This window comes from Argiope bruennichi, chromosome 7, assembly GCF_947563725.1.
Source record: "Argiope bruennichi chromosome 7, qqArgBrue1.1, whole genome shotgun sequence".
Classification (NCBI taxonomy): Eukaryota; Metazoa; Arthropoda; class Arachnida; order Araneae; family Araneidae; genus Argiope; species Argiope bruennichi.
Window position 1 is genome coordinate 62752068 of NC_079157.1, and position 19161 is coordinate 62771228.

Sequence of the window (19161 nt, forward strand, 5' to 3'; positions counted from 1 at the left end):
ATATATATATATATATATATATATATATATATATATATATATATATATATATATATATATATATATATATATATATATATATATATATATATATATATATATATATATATATATATATATATATATATATATATATATATATATCATTTTTCAAATTCTTTGAAATTATACCAACTTTATTTTATGTAATGATTTTTAAAAAATAATTTCCATCGTTCTTAATTTGTAATAGGGAATTAGATTTGATTTAAGAGATCTGATTACATCTATTTGTTTATCTAATTTTACAATAAAAAATTAACATCTGTAATCAAAAAATGTTGACGAGAAAGTGCTGAAGGTTGGAATATAAAGTAAAAAAAATCAGAAAGATTTTTGCGTGTCAGCGGATGCCTTTGTTCGCATTATCTATAAAGTGTAATACTACATTTTAGTTGCAAACAGTTTGTGTTTTACTGAATTGAAAAGGGCAAAAACCGAATCACCATTCATTGGCTTGACTAGAAAGGCCACTGTGTGAATGAAGGATCAAGGTCACTTGATTCGTGATGTATTTGTGTTTTGATATGATAATAGTTACATTCACTGCAGGAAATAAACTTTCTCTTCTTTAATCTTCGAATGAAAAAAAAAATGGTGACGAAAGGCAATTTCCTTTTTAATATGTCCGAATCTCTGAAAGCTTTATGAAGGAAATAGAATTCACAAAATTTAAAACTGTTTCCTGTCAAAAAACATTTGCAGTTTCCGCACTAAATTTAAAAAACTGCAATCATAACTAAGCTTAATTAATGCTATTTCTAACTTGTTTATAGAACAGTAGTTCGAAATCGTGTTGTATAACGTTTTATTATAATTTGTTTAATATATGATCAAATCAGGTGATACATCTTTTGAAAACAATTAGATAGCATGCGCAGTGAAAATTATCAATGGTTTGTGATATGTTATGGATTGAATCAATAAATTTTTTAAAGTTATTTAGATGTCAAAAAACTTTTTTGTTTCTTTTACATTCTAAAGATATTGATGAAATTTAATTTTATATACAACTAAGTAAACTTAAAACTCGAATTATTCTCAAGAAATTTCCAATTTTTTTTCAGCCTATAAAGTTTTGACGAATCACAACTTTAATTATTTGAAGAGTTACTTTATTATATTTTAAAATATTTTAATTAAATATATTTTTAAAATTTAATTTTCATGATAATAACCAATATGAAGATCTCCATCATTTTTCAGAAGTCTAAATTATTAGATTATTTTCAACATACTTCGAACAACGTATGAAATTATAAAAGATAATACGACCAATTGGAATACTCAGATTAAATAACTTAAAACCTGGCAGCTAACTGAATAAATCATTTGCTATAAACATCTGCATAAATCGTTTGCTTGATTTTTACTTTCTCGATTTCGAAGCATATATGGAAAAAGTATCCAAAATATTCTACTTAGTGATTTCGATGAATCACATTTTAAACATTCCTGAAAATGTGACATTGACAAACAGTTCTAAAAGAATATTCAGAAAAGGATTCTAGATATTTATTTTCACATTTCTTAAATATAAATATATTTTTTACTACACTTTGTAAGTAACAGGTTTCTGTGGGACTATATATATATATATATATATATATATATATATATATATATATATATATATATATATATATATATATATATATATATATATATATATATATATATATATATATATATATAATGTAAATAATGCAAATATTAAATTTATATATCGTTTATTATTAAATACTAACTGTAGAAAGCATCTCGATTTTAATAATCATTTTGTTCTGCAGTTAGCCTTTAATAATAAACCATATATAAATTTAATATTTGCATTATTAACAATTTCTGCTTTATTTTACAAAACATAAAAAAATAATAAATTACAGTTGAAAAATATTTATTTAAAGTTAACATCATGCGATGAATAGGTAAAAACATTAAATATTTCCTGAGCTCGAATTTTATTGTTATCGTCTTAGCTATGAGCTAGAATTATATTGGCAATTGCTGCACTACAAAAATTCATAGGAATCGATTAATTTGAAGTATATAAAACATTCTATTGACAAATTTATACTTAATAATTAGGAAATTTAATATCTTATATCAAATAAGAAAATATATTTCATAACTAGATGCCTGAATTATTCTATAAAAAAGTCCGACTTAAAACAAAATAATTGTTAAATATAACTAAAATCTTTTTAAATCTGAAGGAAAAACCGTTTTTTAAAAAATACTAAATTACTTTTACTTTATTTTACAATACTTTTATTATTATACTATAAAAGATAACTTTATATTTTAGTTATTATTTACTTTTAACTTCATTAAGTTTATTATTTAAGTTATAGAACACGATTTTAGTTATTATAAAACCTAGAGATTATTTTTTTCGTATCAATTACCAGATTGCATCAATTGTATATAGTCAAAAATTAATTCAACCGATGAATTATTAATTAAAGTCCATATTTAAGTAATGTATTTTTATCGAGAACACGGAAGTATAGAAAACTCTGGAATTATATCATATTAAGAAGTGAGAGAAATCACAACTACAAAAAGGCAACTTTACTTTTATGAAACAAGTCCAGTTAAATAAAATAAAAGTGTGAATTTCGGAAGGAAACAATGTAAAATAAGACAAAAAAGTATCTGAAATGACTTATTTTTTTAATGTGATTGAAATATAAAGTACTTTAAAAAATATTTTGTCATTAATTTCATCAATACCAACAAAACATTAATAACCTATAAATTTTGATGCATTATATTTTTTACAAGAAATTGAACTATTCATAGAACTTTAAAAAATTATAAACACTTTCTTTTAAGTAAACAACTTTTTTTGTTAAATTACAATTTCTTTCTTATCTTAAGTAATTAGAAATAACCATGAATATTTTATAAATTTGAAATTTTTAGAAGAAACATCATTAGTTAAAATTATTAGAAACCATTAGCAAATTGAAGAATAAGTCATTTAATTAATTCCGAAAATGCAACAATCTTTTAAAAGACTCTTATCTTGGAATTCTAGTCGGTAACAATACTACTTGACTTAATGGAAAATCTTCAAAACACTTCAGTTTAAAAGTTTAATTATTTCCTCTCTCAAATAACATCTTGATTATAGAAAATATTGCCCTTTGTTATATTGAAACGTTTTAATAACAACTAACGTATTAAATGAAAGCTTAAAGAAGTCGTATTTTTAAATCATACTCTTTTCAAACAAATAACGTAGTTGGCTGTCCTTACTTAAAAATAACCCTTCAAAACTCACTCAATCATCTTATTAATTAAATAAGTAATTGTTAAAATTCATTCGAAGAGCGCTTCCGACAAGACTTTTCTTATTTTTAGCCCTGGCTTCTCGAATATTTCATTTCGCAAACAAAAGTAATTATTACCACCAACAGAAAAGAAAAAGATCGCGAATTTGTCATTCACTGTTTAGAACTGTTTTCTGTTCTAAATATTTTCTTTGCACCCTGTACCATCGAGTTAGCTCAAACAATACCTAAAGCTGGTAACTATATTGGCGAGCGTCATCACTCGATTCTGTGGCGAAAAGTCGCCAATTGTGATTTTCTGGCAAACCTGAAGAAAAGCATCGGTATTCCGTAATACTGAGGAACCAACTGCGGATCGGAGTAGAGGTCTGTCTTTCGCGCTTCTTTTCAGTGTATGGAAGCTTTATTTTTCTAAACAAATAGTTAAGAACTCAACAAAAGTACGAAATTAATTTATTCTAAAAAGGCACAAACGATTTGGAGGATTACGAATTTTTTCAAAAAGATGTGGCACCTATCCTGATCGATTTGGAACAGTAGTGCAAGATAAGTTTGTTCTGAAGGTGGAAAAGTTCTAATTTTTTCTATTCGGAAGGTCTTTGGAATCATATGATCGCTGTTTTTGGATTCTCTACTACTCGATATTGAAAGTCAAGGGAGCATTTATCGTCATCATGGGATTTCTTCATTTGTGGCTGACTATTTTCAGTGTAGCGGTGGTCACAGTGCATGTATCGTTTGCAGATACTGTGTATGAAGCTTTGGGCCGGCAAGCGGATCTAAGCAAGGTAAGTTTCGAAAACTTTCTTAGGGAAGTTTGGTATCGATATCGGTAGAATAGCTTTTCAAGGAAAACTTCTCAAGTAACTTCTTGGTTTAGAATTACACATTTCTAAGTTAAATATAATTGAACATAAAGCATATTTTTCTATTCAATATTTTGATTCTCACATTTTTATATCTGTGTGAAGTTTTTAAAATTCGGTTGCAGTTAGAATGACAAAAATGTTAAAGAATGATCTATGTGGAAAAAAAAATCTGGTATTAGTTTTGATATTGATATTTTCTGATCTTAGTATCTTTTTTGGAATTAAAAATGTGATATCTTATTTTAAATTATATTTACCGTACTGACGAATATTTTTTCTTATGTAGTTATCGTTATGTACCAATATTGATATTTTCTGTATTTTGTAATTTTGATGAAAGAATGAATAATGCCGATCTTTTGATCAATAATTTTATTAAAAATTCTGTGAAATAACAAAAAAAATGGACATTGCATTAATATATGCACTTATGTGCTAAATTTTAAAAACCTAAGAAATATAGAATTAAGTATTTTTATCCAAATTCTAAAGCTAAATTGCAAAGCTTTTTTCTTCGTTAATTAATGTGCTCTTGTTAAAATTAAAATCACAAAAAATTATTACAGAGATTATATTAGATATTTTTATTCTAACTACAAAATTGATGTCAATTTGAAACATTTATTTTCTCTAAATCGTTTCACTATTTATCATTTTTTACTTTTTCCGCAGACAAGGGCCTATTGGTTAAGTTTTTTTTAATTAAAAATTATCTTTGAATATTAGGAGCAGAGTTGTAAATAAACTGACTGAAACTGCTGAATTTCTTTGAAGAATTTCTGAGAAAAGTTTTAGAACACTGAAATAAAAAATAATACATTTCTGCTATTACCATTTTAATTATTTTCAGATGTATTAAACATACTGTAAGCAAAAAACGGTAGTATTTTATTAGCAATTTTAATATAATAATAAAATAAATTTTCCGCAATATAACTTAAATAACAGCATTAAGATTCTGAAGTATTTGTTTCGTTTACCAAAATGTGTATGAAATTTTACCAAATTCAATACAAATCCAAAAATTCTTTTGAAAAATCAGTTATATTTTTTTCTGGCAGTCTAATAAAAATAATGGAATAAAAAAAAAAACTAGACTCAAACGAAGAAGATAATTTTAATTGTTTTAGCATTTATTTGATGTGTTCTAAACTTTTGAAGTTAATTTTATTATTAAAAATATTGTATTAACAGCAATTTTATTAGTATAAAACAATGCATTAAAAAACTTTATTTTTCAAAGAGCAGACGTTATTCAAATTCACTTACATCTCCAATGAAAATAATATTTTTGTAACTTATCGTTTGCAATTTTTATTATAAAAAATATTATCATATATCGGATATCGTTTGTAAAACAAATTTCTGTATAAAAAAAGCTTATTCTTTTTTTAAAAAAATAATTTCAGACTTTCGTCTCATTATGCTGCGGCAAAGACATGCGTGCTGTTATTTAGTAATGGCGTTAATAAATATGCATATGCTAGCTTCGTGTTACGAAAAGTCGGCGCCTCAAAGTTAGAAAGTGTATATTTTATGACAAAATCTGCATGATCTGACACACCCCACCTCTAGCAGGTAAAAATGGATTTTAGAGGTCATTGATGCTTTTAATCAATAAATGAAAGTAGAATTTCCGTTGAGCTCCCCAGTTATATATAGATCAGAAATATGATTTTTACATGTACTGATCTGTATTGATTAATAAATGGAATGCAGATTTTAACGTAAAGGTGTTCTGCGGCGAAACCGAAAGAGAAAGGCAATGATCTTTAAGAAAGAATTGGCCTTTAAAGTGGTTTATGAAGTTGTTCGAATTTTAATAAAACCGAGAAAACTTTTAAGTGCAATAAAATCTCCAGTGGCTTTCTTTACAATAAATTTAAATGCATAACCAATTTCAGTAATTAAATTACAGTGATTTTTTTCATATGATTCTACAATAAGATATTCAAAACTAAAAAAAAGAAAAGAGCGATTCGCAAATTTAAAACAAAAATTAAAAATTCCTGTCCACAAATCTCAGAATAAATGAGAAATATGAGATTTTGGAGCTTTCGTTTCGTTGCAGCTAACTTAGCAACCGATGTTTAATAATTAATGCTGTGCTTGTAATGTGACTAAAATATTCTGTGTTGCAAGCATATGACATGAGTTTATGGTCGTGCAACAAATTTTTACGCCGGAGCAATTAAGTTAGACGCTTCATTTTGGTGGACTAAACCCTCTCCCGGGGACCATTATAGTCATAGAGTGAAAAGTGGTTTGAATAAATGTCTTCAGAGAACTGAATGGTTTTAAGCACGATATGATCTAAGAAAAGGTCACATAATTGCATTTGTTGCCTTAACCTACGTCATTTCTTATCGTACATTAGGATCGCATTTATTAACGTTTTTTTTTTTCAGTTCGTCTTAATGAAAAGAGTTTTAATGGGGGGGGGGTATATGAAATTTAACACCAAAATGCAGAATGGTTCTCATAATAATCAGAGTAGAGAGTCGGAAAGTGCCTATCATTCCATTGGGAATAATTTCAGACATTCTACTTGTAAATAGATCTTTATTTATCCTTTCTGGAGTGATTGCTTCACCAATCCATTGTCTAAGACATAATCTATGAAATATTAATCACTCTGTAGACCGATTTATTTTATTATATTTATATTATCTAAATTTTATACCAATGAGGAAAGAAGATAAATATTAATCTCAAGGTGATGAAAAGAATAATAAATACTGTCTTATAAATATTTGACCTTTGAATTTCTAAGATCATTAGAGTTCAAATATCTCAAAATACTGGAACGCCCGAGTTTCTCTCTCATTTTATCTCTCCCCCCTGCAAAGACAACCCATGTGTTTTAGGTTTTGACATACGCAAAATGACTTCATTTAGCTTATGGCTATTGAAGAAATATGTATATGTTCTGTATGTTTTTGAGAGTTCTCAGTAAACATCCCAACCCCCTATCGTATCGGTGATGAACTAAGCACACGTCACGTGTATTCAGTCATTTATACTTAACGAAAGAGGAATGAAATTTCACATTGAAATCGAAATATTTTGCGAGCCGGCTGTGGTTTCGTTGAACGTGGCATTTGGGGCTTTTCAGTATTGATAGAGTTAAAAAGGCAATTATTGTATTTTAGTTTTGTATTCTAGCAGTTTATAGATTAAATGCGTATATTCATGATCTACATCATTTCCATCTCCATCTAAATGGCACACGCGCTTTCTTTATACTAAAATATAGCTTTTGCTAAACTATCTCTAAACTCTGGAAATAAAATTATACAACATATGGACAATTCCATGCACAATTTCTTCTTTAGAGAGGTAGATAATAATAATTAAAGGTGTCAGGAAATTAATCATTGCAAGAAATTTAGCTGTTTTGCAACCATGGTTAAGATTTGTAGAATTGATATCACATCTAAAAAGTTTGGGCCAGATAGCCATTTTTCTTACTTCTTATGAAGAATAAACAATATCGTATCGATAGTAATACGCACCAAGAAGGAATATTTACCCTTTCCTTAAGTTAGTAGGGTTTTGTAGAACGCGAAATTGATCATATAGTCTCCATTTCATACATTTATCATATAATTCCTTTCTTAGATCATATGTACTTTCATGATCAGTCCTCAAAAAGGAACAGACATTTATATTTTTATTGGTAACACAATATGGGCCTTTGGTCTATAGGCAGTTCCATATCTGGACATGATGTCTTTATTCAAGCTCGAAATGCTGAAAATGACGTTATGATCATTTTTGCCCTATTCTCCATGGAAAGGGCAATGGTCAGCAGTTATACGAGAAGCATGGAAAACATGCATTTTGATTTTATACAGTATAGAGGTTCTAGATTATCATTTTTTTCATATAATCATCTTTCCTCTCCCTAGAAAATTTTATATTGGCTCTTCATGAAAACAGGTGTTCAACATATGTGAACAACCAAATGAAAAGGGAGAAAAACTCTACGAAAGGCAGAGCATAAGTTATAACAGTGGAGTTATGAATTGCCTGTATTCCATCATATGGTAATTGCTAAATGACCTGCTTTGAAAGCGTTATATTGATTGTGATGTTTGGATCTGGAAATCTTAATTAATTGTAATATATAAACATAAAATATCGCTCATAAAGCACGAGAGATCAGAAAACGAGTGGAGTGTCAGACAGATCTGTGGACTACAACATTCCATCTTCCCAAATAGCAGAACTCGCTTTACAACTGTGGTAGTTTTTAACTTGATCTGCAGTATAGTAGTAAACCCAGTGATGAAAATTATATTAAAACTATATGCCAATACTGTAAATAATCTTTTTATTCTGAATTTATTGGTTGTGCAAATTTGCTCGAGTTTGTTTTCAGTATGTCATATAATTTCTCAATAGTTGTTGCATATTTTCTTCGAGTGTATTATAATTATCTTATAACGATTAAATATTGTTTAGCGTCAAGCAAAGGCTGTCAAAGCTGTTTTACTTTCAGAATGACACAGTACAGTGAAAGAACGTGGCTGAGTATAGAAATTATCCTTAGCACATTTGTGGTACAACAAAAATATTATTAATAATGATATTTTTCTAAGAAAAAAATTAAGTTAGGTATATTTTAAAATAAAAAAGTATTTGTTATTTGAAAAAAAAATCATTAATGTAACCAAAGGAAAAAGAAATAAATGATAATTGAAAAGATTTTTACTATCGGCTTATAAGTTGTTATATGCAGAATTTTTTTTTTAAAAAGATAGTGATTTTTGCTTGAGACAATGATAGTTAAAACTAAAAGTAAAGTGGTTAAAAACATAGAATTTTTCTAGGACATTCTCATAAGTATTTTTCTTTCAACATTCGAAAAATTCCATAAGGCCGTAGTGGCCTGGCGGTAAGGTCTCGGCTGCGGAACAGGAAGATTTCAGGTTCGAGAGTTGCTTCCACCGATGAACGTTCGTGTAAGTGAGTCAGGTGCACGTTAAATCCGTCGGGTTCAAACGTCCTCCCGCTGGTGTGGTGTGTAAGTTAGGAGGGATGGGTACCAGTTCAGGTGTCGTCCTCGCCATCTGACCACCGCTCAAAATTACTATGTTCGTCTCAAAATAGCCTTACTTTAAAATGGGACGTAAATAAAACTAAGCTAAACTCGAGAAATGCCATTTCAAAATCAGACGTCCCCCTTGTCTTTTTCATTTCGCTTCTTTTCTTGTAAATTAAAAGTACTTTACTTTCTTCATAGTTACTGCTTTTTCAGTCAGTTTCTGCTAGTGTTACAATGTATTCAATTTCTCATTCTTTATTTCTCTTTAATCACTCTTGATTAATTCTTAAATTTCTTTCTTTCTTTCTCTCTTTTTTTTTCCATATCTGTGAATGCCAGTTAGTTTTATTCGATGTGACTTGTGTCTGCAAATTTGTTCGATTTTTTTTTCTCTTTCAATATACCAATACAGATTAATTAGAAACAATAAAGTTATTGCGTGTATAGAAAAATCATTCTTCTTGAAAAATTTACTACATGCATTTTAAATCAGGTCATTTTGTATTATATCACAATTAATTTGATTAATATAACTGCTATTATTATATAACATTTTATTGCAAGCTTTTATGTAATTTAATGTTTTTAACACTTAATTTATGATGCGCAAGTGATTATAAAATTACCTTTATAAAGCTCATGTGACTTGTGTCACGTGACTTGTGTCACGTGACTTCATTGATATTTTAGATTACAATACATTTGATTCAACACGAATATTATTATACTAAAAAGTGTACTGGGAATCTACTCGAAAAGCTGAATAAAATTTGAAATATAGTGGTTGATAAAAGTAAAATAAACCCATAATATAATTCGAGAACATAATATCGGATTTACTACCTATATTTAAAATTCTAATTAGACTCAACAGAAATTATAGATTTAATATCTGAAGAATCTTGTATTAAATGGTTTCGCTCTGAACAAATAATTTTTATTTTTGTTTGTGTTGTAAAAATTTGCAGTAACAAGCTTCAGAATTTTTCTGTTGCAATTAGTATTTATTTTTTAGGAAATAGGGAGTTTATTAGTCAAAGATTTTGTTAAAATTAATATGCGCAAAACATCCATCGTATCAAATTATCACCATAAATTGCGTTTTTGGGGGGGAGTCTCAGATAAAGATTTTTCTGAAACCTATTCTATAAAACTATTTTAATATTTATATAATTATACTTCACATATATTATATATTTTTATTCTTTTTAGTATTTTTTTAAATATTTGTGATTGTTTTAATACGTTTTTATTTACTTGTGATGTAGAATTAAAACGTTTTCTGTAAATGCCAACATATGTTCAAAGTGATAACAATAAAAAAAAAGGAAAAAGTTACAGAATATCGAAGTAGCATGTGATTTCAAAACATACCGAATAATTTAGTTCAGTTAGATTTCATTTTTAATTCAATACTATTCGTGGGCAAATTTCGGACGAAATTCGTAGCTTTAGTCCATGATTACAAGACCAGGACAAATCCAGTTTGCAAATTTTTGCACCATGGATGCTGTAGAAAGTCAAATCCCTAATTTCCATTAGATCGACAAATAGATAGACAGATGGATTTCATAGATTTAAAGAATGGGATTTAGCAATAGTCATACAACTAGGATGAGCTCCATTTTCATACATTCACACTGCATTAGCTCTATGAGTTTTACTGGTATAAGTCATACTGATGAAACTTATACCATGTTGGCTTTTTTGACAGATTTCATAGTTTTAAAATCTATGATCACCTGACAAAACTTCCCCATTTTACCTTTTAGACTTCCTCATCACGATATTTCTAAGCCTGCAAAAATATAATTTTCAGAAGACCAGCATTACTTATAGATTTCATAGATTTAAGCTATCTTCACATGATCAGGATGAGCCACATTTTCCATTTTTCACACCATGGTAATTCTAGAAATTCAAACTTTCATGGTTGTAACTTGCATCAGACCGACAGGATTCGTACATTTTATACTTTCAAACAAAGGTCATATAACCAAGACGAATGCTGCTTTCAAACGTTCTTGATAAGGTAGCTTTAAGAGTTCAGACCTTCACGGATGTAACTTATATCAGTCTGAAATGATTGGCAGCTTTCTTCGATTTAAACAATGGTTATATGACCATAATAAATCCTATTTTCAAATTTCCACCTCTTATATCTCTAGGATGCTGGATCTTCATCAAGTTAACTTGCGTTAGATCAGTATGAATGGGAGATATTTGATGAAAAAGAGTTTCAGACCAATCACTTTTTGGTTCCAAACCATTACTTTTTAGTAATAGCGATCCAGATACAAATATAAAGTGCACATAAACCTTTACTGTATTATTTCTTGTTCTTATTATGATTTTTAAAAAAATGATTTTTTATGGACAAGTCTATTTGTTAACCTTGTTGAGAAAGACGTTAACAAGGGCAAAGGAAGTTATTCATGTTTTTCTTCAAGCCTTAATTAGCTATTGTCAGACAACGTAGGGTTTCATGTTCAAATGCTTAAAATGTTTCTTAATTTAAGACGCTATTCTAAGGTTTCTGGAGTTTACCATGATCCTCTGTGGATTATCTTGACGAATTTCCGAGTTTTATTAGAACAAAAGAATATTCATAGATGAATTTTCACAGTTACGAGTTAAAAAATTGAGTAGAATATTTTATTACTTGATTCTTTTTGTTGTATATTATTTTTTTAAATCCATACATAGTTATGTAGCAAGAATAACAGGCACAGAAATATATTTAAGTATTTAATATTATCACAAAGTGTGTTGATATATATTTTGCAATTAAAATAATAAGAGCTATTGATTACAATACGCATAATTATATATTTTAAATCTTATTAAATTTAAAGAAAACCTTTCTAGAAGTAAAACCGATATCACTTTTATTATTGTTGTATAAAAAAGGTATGGCATTGGGATCCAAAGGCCTTGAGAATAACATGAGTATTTCGATAATTTTTAATTAAAATTAACAAAAACTCCTTCTTATTGATTAGCTAATACACAAAAAGTATATATGATCTAAATTTGGTAGCTTTAAGCTGGAAAGTTTGCACTATAGAGTGTTTTGAATTTTAATTAAGCTTATCGCAATTTCCATATATAATGCCAAATAAATATAATCTTTATTAAAATACGTCAAAAGAATAAATAAAGCAATTAATTTACCTGGCCATATTTAATTTAATTGCCTTAGTTTTATTATTGAAATATCAAAATAAATAAATAACTTAATTGAACTCTATGAATTTGAAAGAAAATCAGTTGTACATATTATTTTTTTTCTGATTCATTCTGGTAACATTCTGTTCATAAAGGTGAAATGTTTTTTTTTCTCGCGTGTTTTTTGGTACAGTAAAATTTAACTCCGAAAAGGTTGTTGCTAAAATCATAATTCTAAACGAGTCATATCATATTCTCCTTTTTAACAAAGATGACAACTTTTAATTATACATCTTTCGTGTGAACCTCATTATGGATATTATTTTTATCTTTCGAAAAAGAAAATATATATATTTCAAAGCAACATGCGGTTGGATGCAAGATGAAATTTAAAGTTATTTTTGTTTTGTGACTGCGATTTCATGGTATTGGACTTAATTTGTTTTGCATGCAAAAAAAAAAATTATTTATACATAAGAAATTAATCTGCTTGGTTATTGATGTTCCCTTAAAAAGAATATCTTTTCGAATGCAAATGTACTCCCAAAAAAACATATAATTAATAACGATTAATACTTAATTTAATATACTGCGATATTAGGCATTTTTATCAAGTTCTCCAATTAACATTAAAAAAAAAATGTTAATAATTTCTTAAAAAACATTTTGAGAAGATCATTTTTTTTTGTCTTTCCTTTAAAAATAAGCAAGAAAAACTTATTATTTTTGAAAAAAAATGACTATGAAATTTTGATAAATATTCCAAATCTACACGTCTGCAAAGCGCAATTTTGAAACTAAACATGTCTGAATGGATATCATAATTCAAAATCATCTTTAATGGAATTATGAAATTTACTTCGTGGCTTTTGCACAAACTTTGAAAATTTCGATGAAATTTTAGACGAAATCTATCTACAGTCTTCCGAAATCTGCTTGTCTACATTCCCCAATGCAATGTGAACGCGATAAATAAAAATATTAAAATCTAAACTGATAAAATTTGGTAAGCACTGTCATCATCAAAATTGTATATATTTACGAATTTTGATTCCTATCATTCAACGATTTGATCTCTACTGCAATAAAAGGACTTAGATAAATAAAATTTGATATGTAGTATGGTTACTAATATTACATATTTGTATGAGGTTGATTCCTATCATTCAACGATTTGATCTCTATTGCAATGAAAGGACTCAAATAAAATTTGATATGTAGTATGGTTACTAATATTACATATTTGTATGAGGTTGATTCCTATCATTCAACGATTTGATCTCTATTGCAATGAAAGGACTTAGATAAATAAAATTTGATATGTAGTATGGTTACTAATATTACATATTTGTATGAGGTTGATTCCTATCATTCAACGATTTGATCTCTATTGCAATGAAAGGACTTAGATAAATAAAATTTGATATGTAGTATGGTTACTAATATTACATATTTGTATGAGGTTGATTCCTATCATTCAACGATTTGATCTCTATTGCAATGAAAGGACTCAGATAAATAAAATTTGATATGTAGTATGGTTACTAATATTACATATTTGTATGAGGTTGATTCCTATCATTCAACGATTTGATCTCTATTGCAATGAAAGGACTTAGATAAATAAAATTTGATATGTAGTATGGTTACTAATATTACATATTTGTATGAGGTTGATTCCTATCATTCAACGATTTGATCTCTATTGCAATGAAAGGACTTAGATAAATAAAATTTGATATGTAGTATGGTTACTAATATTACATATTTGTATGAGGTTGATTCCTATCATTCAACGATTTGATCTCTATTGCAATGAAAGGACTCAGATAAATAAAATTTGATATGTAGTATGGTTACTAATATTACATATTTGTATGAGGTTGATTCCTATCATTCAACGATTTGATCTCTATTGCAATGAAAGGACTCAGATAAATAAAATTTGATATGTAGTATGGTTACTAATATTACATATTTGTATGAGGTTCATTCCTATCATTCAACGATTTGATCTCTATTGCAATGAAAGGACTTAGATAAATAAAATTTGATATGTAGTATGGTTACTAATATTACATATTTGTATGAGGTTGATTCCTATCATTCAACAATTTGATCTCTATTGCAATGAAAGGACTTAGATAAATAAAATTTGATATGTAGTATGGTTACTAATATTACATATTTGTATGAGGTTGATTCCTATCATTCAACAATTTGATCTCTATTGCAATGAAAGGACTTAGATAAATAAAATTTGATATGTAGTATGGTTACTAATATTACATATTTGTATGAGGTTGATTCCTATCATTCAACGATTTGATCTCTATTGCAATGAAAGGACTCAGATAAATAAAATTTGATATGTAGTATGGTTACTAATATTACATATTTGTATGAGGTTGATTCCTATCATTCAACGATTTGATCTCTATTGCAATGAAAGGACTTAGATAAATAAAATTTGATATGTAGTATGGTTACTAATATTACATATTTGTATGAGGTTGATTCCTATCATTCAACGATTTGATCTCTATTGCAATGAAAGGACTTAGATAAATAAAATTTGATATGTAGTATGGTTACTAATATTACATATTTGTATGAGGTTGATTCCTATCATTCAACGATTTGATCTCTATTGCAATGAAAGGACTCAGATAAATAAAATTTGATATGTAGTATGGTTACTAATATTACATATTTGTATGAGGTTGATTCCTATCATTCAACGATTTGATCTCTATTGCAATGAAAGGACTTAGATAAATAAAATTTGATATGTAGTATGGTTACTAATATTACATATTTGTATGAGGTTGATTCCTATCATTCAACGATTTGATCTCTATTGCAATGAAAGGACTTAGATAAATAAAATTTGATATGTAGTATGGTTACTAATATTACATATTTGTATGAGGTTGATTCCTATCATTCAACGATTTGATCTCTATTGCAATGAAAGGACTCAGATAAATAAAATTTGATATGTAGTATGATTTCTAATATTACATATTTGTATGAAGTTTTTGATAAACTTTTAACCTATAACTTGATAAACATCCGAAACTGGATGCCCAAAATGAGTGGACGTTTTTTTTTTCTCCCTGATTTTACAAATTGCAGAACCCGCTATATTTGTGTCTTTAAGAGCGAAGATTGAAAGAGCACAATTCGATTGCGTTGTCACTCATCATGTTCCAGTCTGTATTCCAAATATAAATACTCACTGCAGAAATAACTTTTTACAAGGGCAATAGTTTTGATTCAGCAACACAATTCTCTTATTAAAGTGTGTAAGAGGAATTCAAAAGGAGACTACTTCTCTAGTTCATAAATGAAAATTATATAGAATTAGAATTTTGATTGTTATTACAAAATTTGAATTTTTAAAAACTTTTATAGCATATACTTGCAATTTTAGATTCTAATCTATATTCTATAAGTATTCTTTATTTATTTATTTTTTTGCTTAGCTCTAATCTAAAACTTTTAATATTGAGTTTTGATTTTATTTGTTGATTTTTTTTGTTTAAATTTTTTCTTAAAAATTCTTCAGGAATTTCTAGCAGCATATCACAAATTGACTACTCCGACCCGCTCTAAGGCACACGGATAACATTGAATGACCGGACTACCTCGACAAAAACAATGACGGGAATTGTGGCTGAGTCCTAATGGCCATCACCGGCCACGGTACATCCATTCCCGTGGGGGGTACGTCCCGTCATCGATGGGAGGCAGCCAACTCTCACCTTCTTCTGTACCCTCCAGGGTGATGAGAACCAACCACCATATTGGAAGCTTTTCATTCTCAATTTTGAGGTGCCCATCACTAAGGGAATTTATATCATATATTTATAGTATATAGTACCAATTAATTTATATAAATTAATTAGTTTTACTAATTAATATAGATATTATCCAGTATTAAAATAATATATGTTCAATATTAATACAATTAAAATTCGGTATTGAATTTCTGAATTGATTGAATCAATTATGTTTTATCATTGAGTCATGCGGTATATTCTTTATTATCCAGAATGAATGAGAAATCGAAAATACCGGATAACAATAATCGGAATAAAAATTGAAATTGTAGATGGAGTAGTTTTATTTTATGTTTTACCACTAGAAATAAGAAAGTTAAACACATATGCTTCTTCTTTTCAATGGTCTATTGCCGAATGATATTGCACGGTATTTTCTGTTTAATATTCCCTCGCGGTATATTTTTGGTGTTCTAAGAAATCAAGAGGAGCTTCGATATGCATTAACTTATAATAGCGAGTTTAATGTAAAACGCCAAAAAATAATTCTGTACGTCCATGTTACAGTTTTGTAATAATAGGTTCTAATTACTATTTACGTTCCGAAAAGAAAGGTTCGAATTCTTTTTTCCTTTTTTTTCTTCTGTTTTCTATAATTAATGGTTTCATAAATGAGACCCGCCGTCATTGTCGGTTTATTTTTGTATCTTACCTTAGAGTTTTTTTTTTTAAATTTTTTTACGATTTTCTTAATAATTCATTTCTCTCTTAATTCCTCACTAAATAATTGGGAGCCTCTGCATATAAAATAGATAAAAAAAATCTATGCAGTTGTTTATATATTTAATAATTAGTGCATAAACAATTAAATTTTTATGCATAAAAAAATTCGACAGAAAAATTAATAAACCCTAGATTTATTTTAGTTCGCATATATAAATATGTATATTTTAAAAAATTTTGCAGAAAATAGCTGTATGTAGATAATATTAGATTAAAGAATATTTAAAAGAATTAAAGTATGAAAAGTGTTCAAATGCGGGGATTTTTCAAAGTTGTTGATACCTTATTTGTCAAAATTCCATATTTTTATTTTTTTATTTTTTTTACCTAGGCTTTATTTCTTATCCGACTGAATACGTCTTCTGTTAAATTTAATTTCTCTTTCACTTTATAAAATTTCGATTTAGAGTTCATGCTCTCTGTGAGAAATATAAAATTAAATTGATTTTAATGTAAACATTTGACTCGAGTTTAAAAGAAGATTTGTAGAGCAAAAGCGAAGAATAACATATGATTCCTCGACAAGAATTTATTGTTTTTCAGAAACGATTTTTGGGAGTTTCTGTTTTGGTAACAAGCGCTTTAACATTTTTTGAAACTTTATTTAATATATATTCTGGTTATGAAAGAAAACGTTAATCACTTTTCGATATTAAAAATTTTATTCAATATATAGAAGTTTTTTTAATACACAAAAGTTATATTTCTTTTAAAGGTCTTTCTGGAGAAATGTCGATATATCGAATTTTTTACATAGATAGATGATAAATGGCTGTTGCATCATATTTATTAATTTTCTAATATTGTGTTTAAAAAATATTAAATTTTACTTCCCAAATGTTTTTAAAAACTAAATTGTTTTTTGATTGGAATATTTTGCATGGATTGATCGACTTCAAAATTAATTCTAAATTCTATCATGAAGAAATATATCCGATAGATATTTTTATTTAAAAATGGTCAATGAAAGTAATACTTAATCTTTCTTTTATCTTATTATTATTCTTTTTACATTTTAGAGACGATATACCACGTGATATATTACTCAATCGCTTCTTTTAAAATTGCGTATACGTACGCCATGTTTTAATTTTTGCTAAAGATATAACGACTTATTAACTGATGGTTTCATTGATATAAATATATCCTGCCTCTACCAGAAAAGAGGCACGTTCTTTTAAACACTCGTTAAGAAAGTTTTGTTTACTCGCGTGGGTGAATTTCATAATAATCGTTTTTAATGGAATCATTCATTACGTAATCTAGGGAGTCCAGAACGAAATACGATCGCCTACGTTGAGTTAAAAAGTAATTAGATGTTGTAGAAATGAATGAGGTAGGTAGGAATTTTAATAACAATCTCGCTTAAGGAGCGTAACCATGAACTTCTAAGCCAAAATGTAAGATAATTATTCAGTGCAATTTAATTTCCCACGTAAGAGTTATATTTAACTTAAATTGACCAACCAAACTTTCTTAAAATTAAACTGAGACGCTTGCGAGTTATTGGCGAGAATTAGTATACTCTAGGCAAAGATTGAGACGCCAAACTGTCCTGACTAATCTGAATTATCTAATCATTTTATTTTAGTTCTAATAGCACCACAAAATTTGGCTACAGTAGTGGAGTTACAAGGAATTGACTTTGGAGGTCAAAAACTACCCTACTTAGATCAGCTTTGAATTTGGCCTCCTACACTTGACGTTCGTCATGTTTAAGAGGCATGAAATGTTAGAAAGTAGAGTATCGGTCGTCCTTGAAAAGTGATCTCAATTTAAAATTACGAAATAGATTCTCAAAACACACTTTTGCTACAGTTTGTTTTGAGATATACTTAGAACGGTGATCAAAAAGTATCGGGAATCTTGCAATAAAAATTAAAAGTATATATATTTATTGGTTATTATTACTTCACTGTCAAGTTATTTCCTTTAACTGCAATACATTTCGGCCAATGTTTCTTTCAAACTTCGAAAATGGCTTAAAAAAGTTTTTATGTATATAAAATTCTTCCAAGATTTGCAGTGACTTTATTTTAGTTGTATAAATTAAAATAAACCAGTAACCACAGAAATATAGCTTCAAATCCCATAAAATAATAAAAAATTACATAGTTCCTTATAACATAAATATAGAACACTTCCAACCCAAATTTTGATTGTCTGGC

The 19161-nt window shown here is 27.8% G+C and overlaps 1 protein-coding gene across 2 annotated transcripts in view; it reads left to right on the forward strand.

The window, feature by feature from the left end:
* The first annotated feature begins 3682 nt into the window (after positions 1 to 3682).
* LOC129975926 (fasciclin-1-like) overlaps positions 3683 to 19161 on the forward strand; it is a 601968-nt gene continuing 586489 nt past the window's right edge. For both annotated transcript variants that reach the window (XM_056089216.1, XM_056089217.1), the window contains exon 1: positions 3683 to 4126. In XM_056089216.1, the coding sequence (XP_055945191.1) occupies positions 4013 to 4126 (114 nt within the window). In that variant the 5' untranslated portion in view covers positions 3683 to 4012. The remainder of the gene's footprint in view (positions 4127 to 19161) is intronic.